The 12,020-nt window shown below is 43.1% G+C and overlaps 1 protein-coding gene across 1 annotated transcript in view; it reads left to right on the top strand.

The window, feature by feature from the left end:
• The window catches only part of GPR143 (G protein-coupled receptor 143), a 30,466-nt gene extending 18,482 nt beyond the window's left edge, over positions 1-11,984 (top strand). The window contains exon 9 of the mRNA XM_019525522.1: positions 10,785-11,984. Within this exon, the coding sequence (XP_019381067.1) occupies positions 10,785-10,864 (80 nt within the window). The 3' untranslated portion in view covers positions 10,865-11,984. The remainder of the gene's footprint in view (positions 1-10,784) is intronic.
• The last annotated feature ends 36 nt before the right edge of the window (positions 11,985-12,020 follow it).

The raw sequence follows: 12,020 nt of genomic DNA, 5'->3' as shown, positions 1-12,020 counted from the left end.
CCCTGCCTGCCACTTGTGCTGTTCTTGCTGTCCCAGGGTCAAGGGAAGCTTCTGCCCTACTCCACCTGGGCTATGCAGGGGCTGGGCTCAGCTTGGGACAGTGGCAGTGGCAGTAAGCAGGCAAGTTCCCCCTCCCTGCAAGGTCCTTCTGGATGTTCCTTGCCAGCCGATGGAAAGGCATGGGGAGAGACAACCCATCCACCCACTGCCACTTCCACTGTCCTAGGCTGAGTCTGGACCCCATGCAGCCTGGCTGGAGTAGGACAGGAGTTCCCCTCACCCCTGGGACAATAGGAACGGAGGAGGAGGCATGTGGGGAAGTGAAAGAGAGGAGAGGAGGGAAGGGGATGTATCTCTAATCCAGAGAGGGGGGGAAAAGGGAAATTCTTAGCTGCCTTGGGCACTTGAAAATGTGCCCAGCTGCTTCTCCTGTGGTACAATCTGTCCACCCCAGTGGTGGGGAGGGAAGGAGGCTAGGAGAAGGGAGTGCAACCAACCCTTTAGCACCAGTCACTGCTTCTGTACTTCCTTTTGCAAAATCCTGGATCCACTCTTGGAGCCTTACTTACAAACTCTTTGTTTAACCCACCTATTTTAATTTTTTACTTTTTTTAATTGAAATGTGGTTGAAATTAACAGGATAGTAGCTTTTCCAATAAAATAAAGTCTACTATTTAAATCATTAAGGGATACTGGGTCAACAATTCAAAAGCATCTAAATTTAATTAGATGCCCATGTCTCATCTAACAGCAATGACATTAAACCTGCAGTCCTTTCTCAGGGGAGTGCTCTATTTTATATCCTAGATTACTGGCTGTAAGAAACACAGTTACTACAATCTATTTTCCTAATCACTGCTATCAGCACTGTGGTGCATAAACACCTGTGCTCAAATACTTGTTAAAACAGGTTGAAGATTAGGAAGAAATTATGATCCAGCCCATACCAGGATTTAAAACACATGCAAAAACACTGGTGCTTATCTATGATTTAAACATGGTTGTGGCTCAACTAGATCACATTTTGGTTCAACAGGCTGGCATGGACAAGGTGAATGGAATGATCATCATTCTTTTAAAAATATTTAAGTCTAGAGACAAATGACTGAATCAACATTTTTAAAAAACTGTTTAAATACCATTTGGCCAAGTTCCACTGACAGCCCAAATTGTTTTATAAACCGGTTCTCACCCAGCCATGTTTAAACACGGGAAGACTGTTCCATGAGGTTGAAAGCCTGGTTAAGTTTAGAATACCAGCCTCCCTGCTTAAGAACGTTCTAGGAAGGTCAAAGAAGCAGACTCAGCAAGAGCTAAGAAAAATTGGATTTCTTATTTAAAATAAATAAATAGCCTTCTTAGCTGCTCAATAACAGGTGTTAAAAGAAAATCAAATAGTATTGAAGTTGTTGGAACTGATCCTTGAAGAGCTGCTATTGCCTGGTAGGAAACATTTCAAATTATACTCAGCATGTCTGCATTATTTTTCCTCCTGCTTTTGTTCCTAAGGATTTTTGCACATAGCAAGATCTTTAGTTTGTAGGAATCATTTTTTTCCACTCCAGAAAAAATCCTAATCTCGTTTGCAAAGCTGCAGCTAATTGTGATGCCACAAACTGAGGATAACAACTTCTAGAACAGTTTACATTCATTCTTACAAAATAAAAAATCTGTTTTTGTTGTGGTATCACTGATAATAAAAAGGACTATTACAGATAGGCAAAATAGCTATTAAAATAACTATGCTGAGATGCTATGGTGATAGGCAGCAGTACAAAACACTAAAGTAAGATAAACAAACAGATGATACCTTCAAAGGCATAGCCATGTGATATGGATACATTTGAAAGGTGACAGATTGTAGCAAGAGGCCACAGAAGAGGCCTGGCTGAGTAATTCAGTATTCCTTCTGCCACCCCAGGGAATTGCAAGTTGCTGAGCACATATGGAAGGGGGGCTATGATCATTCAATAGCCTCCTGCCCTCTTCACTCAGCAAGGACTGAGGGAGCATCCCATTTCTGAGGCTAATGCTATGGAAGGCATTGAACAGAGAGCAATGGTTATCTTCCTGGCTACCCTGTGGAAGGTCACTGCATTTTCTTCATCCACATATACTTGGCTCTAATTTAGCCTGACCTATTTTTCAAAATTGCTCTCGAAAGATGAGCGGTGATTTAACATATTGTTAGTCTGTGGAGCTGTTATCATAAAAGACAAAGGAAAAAAATCACAAAGCTTTGATGAAAACCTCTTGCTGTTTTGACAACATTTGTTTCTTTGGCAAGGCTCATTCTGATGAACTCTGTTAAGAACTTCATCTAGTGCGTGTTGGGACAAAACAACAGTGATTTTAATCTAAAAGGAAAATAATAAATATGTGCACATGTGCACGCACATGTGCGCACACACATATATGCATTTTTATAAAGATAAATAAATGTTTATTATTACAATAATAAACATTCTGGCTCTTTCCAGTTTGTGTGGTTCATGCATCTGAGGCTTGCCTCCATTGCTCAAAATAGTAGGGTTACTGTAGTCTCAGCTTATTTGAAAGCATATCAGCCTTTACTTTTACTGTGGGAAAACTGTAGCATTTGTCTTTGCTTACCACCAACTATTCAGTTCATTATATGTAAAGCATGTATAATTAAGTACAACTTACCATTAGCTTTTGCAGGTGTATATATAAAAAAAAAAAGTACATCTTTAAAGGCTATGCTTGCACTGCAGTTCAAATATATTCCTGTACTAGCTTTAAACTTGTTATTTTCATACCTAAAAGAATATAACCATGCTATCATGGAGCTCAGCCTGGACTAGGCATTCATGTTATATATATATATATATCCTTGGACAGGTCTTTGCAACCATTTGTGGACTCCTTATGCTATGGGCTAGTCTACACTGCTACTGGTACCTAAGTATTTTTAAGATATCCACATGAGCTGAAATCACATCTTTGGATTGCAGTTGTAGACGTAACCTGTGATGGAAATCTTCAGTAAGATAGGGATGTTGTAAGCTATTGAAAAGAATATGTAGATAAGATGGAATTAAACATTAACCTTTAAAGCATATGTTAGAAAGTTGGGAGGTTAGACTGGGACTCATCACAGGACAATGTTAAACTTCCTGCATTATAGGGGTTCTGAAAAGACATAATTATTTTTCCATGTATGGACTATATGTGACATTTTGCCTCTAAACTGGGGACAGGCAGCCTAGATTCCAGTGAATAGCTGTCTCTACAGTTTTTGGGCCAGTACACTGAGTTTGCTCTATGGCAGCATGAAATTTGTGATTCATAGGTAAAAATTAAATGGGAGATAGTGATTAGGAATCTAGCAGGATCTCTACATTTAAACTAATTGTGAAGTTATATTCAACTCAGTTAAGATGTTTAGGAACATGTGCATTATTCATTTTACATGATCATACTTTGGGCACATCAAAACAAAGACCAGTTGAATGAACAGCTGATGAAAGAATAAACATTGTAAACAATCCTGAACAAAACCAAAAAAAAAAGAGATGAATTTCTTCATTAAAATAAAAACATTGCGTTAATGCCATGAGTTATTTACAAAATGGTTGTGTGTGCATAGTGACACATACATACTATCGTTCCAAAGCGAATATGATATGTTCCAAAAGGCAGGAACAAGTAGAGATCAAACCATTAAACAGAACATATGCAAACAAGATAACCTTCTTTGTCTTGACCCAACATTTGGCTGTCTCACAACAAACAAATACAAACTGGGTGCATCTACATGTGCATATTAATATGCCACAAACTCCGGTGCTAATCATGCTGGAGTTTATTGCTCCCGGAGGCTATGGGGACCACAGCACATTGAAGTGGGTCAGGGAAGCCCTGGCTGACAGGACACCTGGGGGGTCAACCTGCTAGTCTGGGGCTGCTCTGACATGGCTCAACATGCTGTGGAGAGGCTAGCTAGGGCATGAAGCTACTCCAGTGTAGGGCTAGCTGGCAGGCAGCCCCTGCACTGAAGCACCCTCATGCCCATCCAGCTGGGTCAGTGTCTACATGGGTGGAGCTGCGGAGTAAAAACTTTGCCGCAGGGTAGTACTACCCTGCTGTGGAGTTTATTTTTTTACTTCAGCCTAATAGCCCTACATGTGTAGATGCTGAGATGTTTACTGTGAAGCTAATTAATCTACTCCTCGGTAACCACCTAGTATAGATGCACCCACTGTGAAGAAAACAATGTCTTCTCAGCACTTGTTAGAACGAGATGAGTTCTCATAGACTTGCGTGAATGTATTGGTCTTATTCCATACCTGTAAAGTGGTTATACAGTGAGGCAGGGATTTCAACCTGCCAGTCTCAGACATTTAATTAATATTTTATTTGGCCAGATATTCATGCTAATTGGAGAGATGAAATATGAGCACAAGTAAAATAATAACGTAGTTGAGGAAAGAGACTTTTTGCATACCTAAGCTACATATTTATGAGGTCCCCTTATTAGCCAAAAGCCTAAGGCTCTGTACATCTCTAATTAAGTATTCTTCTGGTCTCCCAAACCATATAGACCAGGGGTGGGCAATTATTTTGGGCGGAGGGCTGCTTACTGAGTTTTGGCAAGCCATTGACGGCCACATGACAGGCAGCCAGGGGCAGATAAATATTCATTTTCAAAATTTTTTTAGGGGCCCTGCAGGCTGGATAGAATGGCTTGGTGGGCTGCATCCGGCCCCTACGCTGCATTTTGCCCACCCCTGGTATACACTGAAAAAGAAACATTACTTGGAACCTGAAATCATGATTTTGCTCTATGATGGCCACTTTTTTGCTGTATAACTTACGGTTCTGAAAGTGCAATAAGGCATAGGAAGAAAAGGTAGTTCACTTTCTAAGATTCTGTTGACCTTGGTACATTTGCTGTACATTTATCAAGCTCAAATGTACAACAATAACGGACAGGAATGTGAAGGACACAAGCTAGACAGCTCAATTTGGAGAATGGCTAGATTAATTCAGATAGTGATTGAGTCACGCATGCTCCTTCACAAGTGTGTGTGTGTGTGTGTGTTATAGACCAGTCATTTTCAACCAACTTGCTGTGGCAAGGCGACACAAGGTGATGTACCGCTGAAGGGTGATGCAAAGTGTGAGGAGATAAGTGTAGACTCGGGCTTGTCTCTGCCTAGATGATCCATCATCCCTACTGCTCAGCCCCTCTGCAAGGAGGAAAGCACTATAATATATACATTAGTTTTTGAAATGGGGTGCAACTCGATTCATAAAAGTCACAACAAGAATTGCCTTGAGTCCAAAAAGGCTGAGAACTACTGGTATAGATTGATAGTCAGGGAAGCACTGACTGGAAGCACTGACTTTGCTAAAAACAAAATATTGGAAACTGTCAAAGCCATCAATACATATTCTCTTTGTGCCTCCTTATTGATGTTCCCCCTTCCCCCCGACCCAAGAGTGGTGCCCCCTCCTTCCTCACTGGATCATAGAATCAGAGAGAAGTAGGACTGGAAGGGACCTCCTCCGATCATCTAGCCCAATCCCCAGTCTAAGGCAGCATCACCTCTGTCCAAATCATGCTACACTAATCCATAATCTAACCTCTTAGTAAAGCTACCATCAACCCTGACACAACACAAGCCATAACACCCTAACCTGCCACAGGTTATCTGTTTAAAAGGTTGTCATATATGCCCAACAGATCCCAGGTAGAGGGCTATGCCCTCCTCCTACAGAGGAAGGCAAAGGCCCCTACAGTCCATATCAACCTGACCAGGCAGTAAAATTCCTTCCTGGCCCCAAATATGGGGATTGGCCTAACCCTGATACTGAGCCCAAACATTTCTGTGTAAACAACCAGGGAGAGTTGCATGCATGGGACAGTGCATGGTTTCATGTTTTCAAAGTCTTCTCCTGAAGAAGTTCTCAGGAACGTGAAAATTCACTGACTGAAACCAAAAACAAACCAAAATATTCTCTGCTGTGAAACTACTCTAAGTTGGTTGTCTCTCTGACCTCCCCCAAATATCTAACATACTGGCACTGCAGAGGCGGGAAAGACTCCTGGGAAGATCAGAGTCTCCTAACTAGAAAGATAAACACTGTGACAACCTCAAGACCCACAGCAACCCCATGGTTTATAATGTTTTTCTAACCTAAGTCCCGGCCATGCCCCCTGCGTGCTTAGATATGCTATTGTAATGAGATGTTGTTTTATAAGCTGACACAGAAGATCAACTGTAAGAAGGGCGCAACAAATGTTAGGGCATTTTTCTTTTGCTGTTCAAACAAAGCCCCTTAGAAGATATTTCACATCTGAGACCATCATTTGCAGGTTCAAAGGCAGATGGAATGTATGACATCACCAAAACACACTGGGACAGGGCCATGTGAAACTTGGTAGAAAAAAAAAAGTAATGGAAACCCAGTTAAAACCAGAACAGCAAGTTTCTAATTAACATGAAAACATTTATCCCTTAAAGGTAGCAATGGACACAGGCTAAAAAACAAAGATCTAGGTCCTGATTTGAACTTTTTGGGGATATTCAGGTATGTGTTTTAGGGAGGAAGTTGTTTATTTTGTACTTATCCTTTGGGAGCAGGTCAACAGACAATGAAACAAAGCTAATTTGTTGGGTCCTCTTAATTAATGATGTGTCCTGAACTTCATGTGGGCTAAGGCAGGGATTAGCAACTTACCAATATTCTGCAGGCCAGCTCCAGCCTGCAGAAAATTTGGATCCAGCCCATAGACCTGAGGCTTCAGCAGTGTTCAGTGGGGAGGGGACTTAGCCATAAGTGATTTCCTTGTGCTGCCACAGAGACAAGTGCAGTGGCAGCAGGAGGCTAATACAAAGAAACAAAGTTATTTAGGCATTAATTAAAATGATTATGTGTTCATAACATTTTCTTGGAGGTATTTTCTTTTTTATGAAATATACCCAGCTTGTGACTTGGCTGTTTAATGTGGCCCTGCCTCCAGCAAGACCAGGTCCAACAGCCATTCTATAGAGATATAAGAAGAATGTAGTTAGAATGAGAGGTGCAGCTGCTATATTGAATTCAAGTACCTCTGGATTGATGCCTAATATCCTGCAATGCTGCAGTAGGAAATTTTTAGGAGATGTAAAACAGGTAGGCAACCCATGGCATGTGTGCCAGAGTGTGATACATGCAAAAGCATTTTGCTTGGCACTCACATTTCAGGCTGGGTGATGGGAAAGCCACAAGGGGCCTGATCCTTGCTGTGGCAGTGAAGCCCTGGCTCCTTCCACACTGTCCACCTCGAGGTGTATGTGCACCTGTTGCCAGCAACAAGCCAGGCCAGGGCTCTCCAGACCCTAGTGCAGCTGCTTGCAGCCTCACTGCAACCTGCTGAAAGCTGCATGGGTTCCATGGCAGGCAGCAGAGGCCTTCCTAGAGCCTGAACTGGCTATGGCAGGCAGCCAGGATGATGCAAGTGGCTGCACCAGTGCCCGCGGAGCCTTGCTCTGGCTTGTCACTGATGGCGGGTGCACACGCGCCTCAGGGCAGGCAGTGGGGAAGGGGCCAGGGCTGCATTGCCCCAACAAAAATTAGGCCCCTCATGGCTCCTCTGCCATCTGTCCCTGGCATGCCAATATCTTGAAGTCAAAGTTGTGGGTGTTTTTGGCATTCTGTCCAAAAACGTTGCCGACCCCTGATGTAAGTTATGCTGGAAACAGGAACAACATTTAACTATGGAAAATTATCACCTTTGTAAAGTTCTTTGGATTAAGGTGCTGATTCTCAACCTGAGTGCTGTGGCACCCTTGAGTATGAGATCTTTTTAGTGGTGCTGCATAATATTAGGCACGAGAGCAGCTACACATGATTCACAAGATAAAACTGGGGATGTCAAAATGAATAAGAATCCACAGTATCAAAAACATTTTAACCTGTTGTCATCCTACTGAGGTCTTCACAATATAAGAATTGTGCTATTATTTTTCTGTAGTCAAGAATCAAGTCAAAGATAAGAGATGGCATTTTCCACAGAATGGCTTGAGTCTAACAATGTTGAGAATTGCTGGATTAATGGAATGGAGTATGAGCTGTAAAGAGGTCTCAGAGCTGCAGGCTGAAGTAAAAATGAGAATGCCAACCATGAAAAAATATTTAAAGAGGAGAACTGTATTTCTTGGAAGGGAAGTTATTTGTTTAGAGTGAAGAAACAGATTTTTTTTAGAATGGGAATAGAAGGATATGGATGCTTTGGAAACTGTCCAGTGCAGAGCAACAAAAATGATTAGGAGCCTTGAGGACAAGACTTATGAGGAAAGACTGAAAGGGTTATTTAGGCTGAAGAAGAGAAAACTGAGGGGAGATTTGATAACAGTCTTCAAATACTTGAAGGTCAGTTACAGAGAGGATAGAGATGGGAGTTTCTCCATGACTGTATGGGACAGAACTAGGAGCAATGGACTCAAGTTTCAGCAGGGGAAGTTTAGGTTGGAGATTAGAAGGAACTTTCTGATTATGAGAGTGGCCAACATTGGGATGGGCTACTTAGAGAGACTGAGGAATCACCATCCTTGGAAGTTTTCAACAGTAGGTTAAGCATGCTGGGATGGTTTATTCAGGGATGATCCTGTCTTGATCAGGTGGCTGGACTAGATGACCTCATTAGGTTCCTTCCATCTTTACTTTCCTATGATCCTATGAACTTTGACCCCTTTACTACAAAATAAATAATTTCTGAAACTGTGATTTCCACAAGCGTGAAATTGATACTCACAATGCCTAGCCTATAGATGTGTGTGGCAGAGCACAGGTTGTGCCTGCCACTTTAAGGGGTCTGAGGAGGCAGCAAGCAGCCTGCAGGTGGGAGCAGACCCAATCAGGCAATCACATGGTGGTCAGGAGGCCGCTTTATTGGTGGAGAGGCTGGGAGCCTGGGTATAAGGCTAGGCCCCAAGAGCAGAGCTGGCAGTTGCTGCAGGGGGCTGAAGCAACAACACATGGCTCAGCTGGAGATCTGTGGCTCCCAGAACAGCTTGGAGAGTCAGGGTAGGAACTATGGGGATGGAGGAGGTTCCTGGTTCTGGGGAATGACCTGAAACTACACCCTGCTGGGGTTGGATGGTGTGGCAGGGCTGCCTATGGCAGGGAAGTCTCCAGGAAATGCCACACCTGTGCCTCCCCAGTGAAGGGTGAGTACAGGACTCCACAAAGCCTCAGTCCCCACTGCCTTGTGGGTGACCCTGTAGAGGGGAAAGGCTGGGGAGCACACCCTGACAGAAAAGCACAGGGCCAAGGCCTACTGAGTGAACCCTGAGGCAGGGTTCAGCCTGTGCAAAGGGGGCTGGATACAGGGCCCAGGCCCACTGAGTGAGGCTTGGGGCCCCAGGGGCATTAAGCCCAACAGTACAGTGAAGGGCAGGGTATTGAGGACCCAGTGTGGGGGCATGGAAAGAAGCCCCAGCGTGGAGGGCACAAGGCTCAGGTAGGTCTGAGGAGTCCTGAGGTCAAGTTTGGGCCAGGTTAGGATAAGTGCAGCTCAGCTAAGGGGCTGGGGGAGTATTAGTGGATGTGGATGGTAGGCATGGGACATGGTATAAGGGAAGGTTTGGAGCCATGTATTCACCCTTGGCATCAGCACAATTAAATGGGCAGTCTCCCACCTGGGAGCAACTTAAGTTACATCAAAGGTATGCCAGGCGAAGCAGGTGGAAGGACTGCCCTAGACAAATGAGTGGCCAACATTTGGACTGGCCCCGGGACGGCCCACTTGTTACAATATGGAACACATGATATGTTTTAGACAACCTCCAGGTGCAGATGACAATAAAGGTATGCAGAAGAATAATTCTAAGCCACAAAAAGAAAGACATATTTAAGATTGCTCAGTTGGAACGTTCACTAGATTGTAGTACAACCATGTGATCGCCTCGAGCTGTGAAATGCTGTAATGTCCCATGTCTCCGCCTCTCCCAACCCTTTGCAACATGGCGAAGATATTTCTGAGAAACTATGAAAATGTGTACAAGAAACTCCTCCCCCCCTCCTTTTTTATTTTTATTTTTTGAAGATAGCATTTAAGACCACTTAGCCCTGAAACATAAGGAGTGGATTCTGTTAACAGCTGCCGTGGATGTAGTCTTCTTGCTCAGTCATTCCCTCTCACAAAAAGAGCTAGATCTAATAACAATACTAAAACTCTGACAGACCCTTACTTCAGCTAGAAGAATGCGACAGCAACCAGTTGCCCTTTGACTTCATCTAGTGCATTTCTAGTGTGAGCTTTGTTTTGCAAAACTCGTTATTCCCCTTCAGGCTACAGCATTCAATGAAGTTCTACATTTCCTGTGAAAAGATCATGAACTTTCCCCACCCCACCTCCCCATCATGTGCCCACATGTGATAGGGCAATCTGCATTCTTCTTCCTTTAACACACAGCCTTGTCCAAGGCACCAGAAATTATTTGCTGAGGCTCCTAAACGACATTAAGTACTCTATATTTAACAACCAAGCTCCCCTACTGCAATCTTGCAATCAGCCATTCACTAGGAATGTAATCAAACTGATGACAACAAGGAGCAGGGTAGCTCTTAACGTTTCCTGGTTCCCACACACTCTGAATGCATAAATCTGGCCAAAAAGCTCTAGCTTTTGAAAGCTTGTGTGCAAGGATTTCTTCATCATATAGATCTACTGTCTAGTCTGACAAATTATTAAGTGACTGAATCAAAATCAAACAATTTCCATCTACCTATATCTATAAGTGTAACAGAGTCCTTTCTCTTTTGTTTGCTAGGTTCTGATGATAGCACAGTTGAAATCCACATCTCAAGTGAGCTACATGACTTAGATGGTAATGATGCTGATGTTGAATAACTGGAAAACTGGGAAAGGTATAAGCTGGTGAGCTGGAGACGTGGCAACATTCTCAAGGCTTTGCCCCCTAGTTTTCCCTCCTTTATGATGCATGTATCTTCCCATTCTCACATTCAAATCCCAGTTTGAATCTATGACTCTATATGTATTTACACAAGATGGAGCAGTTCCAACAGAAGAGAATGCAAGAGCGACATCTCAGAATAGATAAGTCTGGCAAGTTTAGGCCCCTCTACTAAGAGGTGGGAAAATGGCAGAGCATGAACTTGAACTTAGGTCTTCTACATGCCATGGGAATACTATCATGCCATTGGCTATTCAGGTTGGGCTCTTCTCTCTCATTTTTCATGGAAAACTTTGGAAGGTATTGGTTTTATAAATTAGGTATGTTTTTACTGGAAGAAACCAAATCTATCTGGATTTGTAAATTGTGCATTACTAGCCAGTGAAAAATACCAGACTTATTGGCCTAGCTTTGCTTTATTTCAGTTTGTTAATCTGCCATAGGTTAGATTATCAGTCAGTGGATCTTTAGTCTGCACTAATTGAGGGTCTGGCCTTGTATATTAAGCAGTGGGACTTTTGTTCTGTTTAGGTGCTTTAGAGCTGGGGTGTAATACTCACTGGACTCCACAGACCAGATCTGTATTGAGGGGTGTCTTCAGGTTGAACAACCTGTGAGCAGTGGTGATAGTATTAATCCCCACAGTTGCCAGATACTTTTTCTGCACAGCTCTGGAACCCAGGGAATAAATACTGCTAGTGCTTGTTCCCCCTTACCTCCTGCTACCAACCTTAGTCACCAGGGGACACTAAAAATCATGGCAGAGCCTCTTTGGCAGCTGGTGAGGGGAGGTGAGTAATGTTAACTCCCTGGGTTTTGGAACTGCACTGAAACAATGGGATTAATGTCATTGCCAAAGAGATTCTGGCAGCTGTGACGGTGAACCCTAGGGGCCAAATCCAGCCCATGAAGACTGGTGATTCTTCTTATGAGAAGTCCTACAGGCTAGCTGACCCAGCTACATGGGCCACATCCAGCCTGTTGGTCATATGTTTAACAGCGTTGTTTTAGATTATTATACACAGTTATACACAGATGTGTATGTATATGTATACAAACACACACACACACACACACACACACACACACACA

The sequence above is a fragment of the Gavialis gangeticus genome, unplaced genomic scaffold (assembly GCF_001723915.1).
Source record: "Gavialis gangeticus isolate Ggan-Ray unplaced genomic scaffold, GavGan_comp1, whole genome shotgun sequence".
Classification (NCBI taxonomy): domain Eukaryota; kingdom Metazoa; phylum Chordata; order Crocodylia; family Gavialidae; genus Gavialis; species Gavialis gangeticus.
Note: the sequence above shows the minus strand (reverse complement) of the source record. Positions and strands in the feature narration are given on the sequence as shown.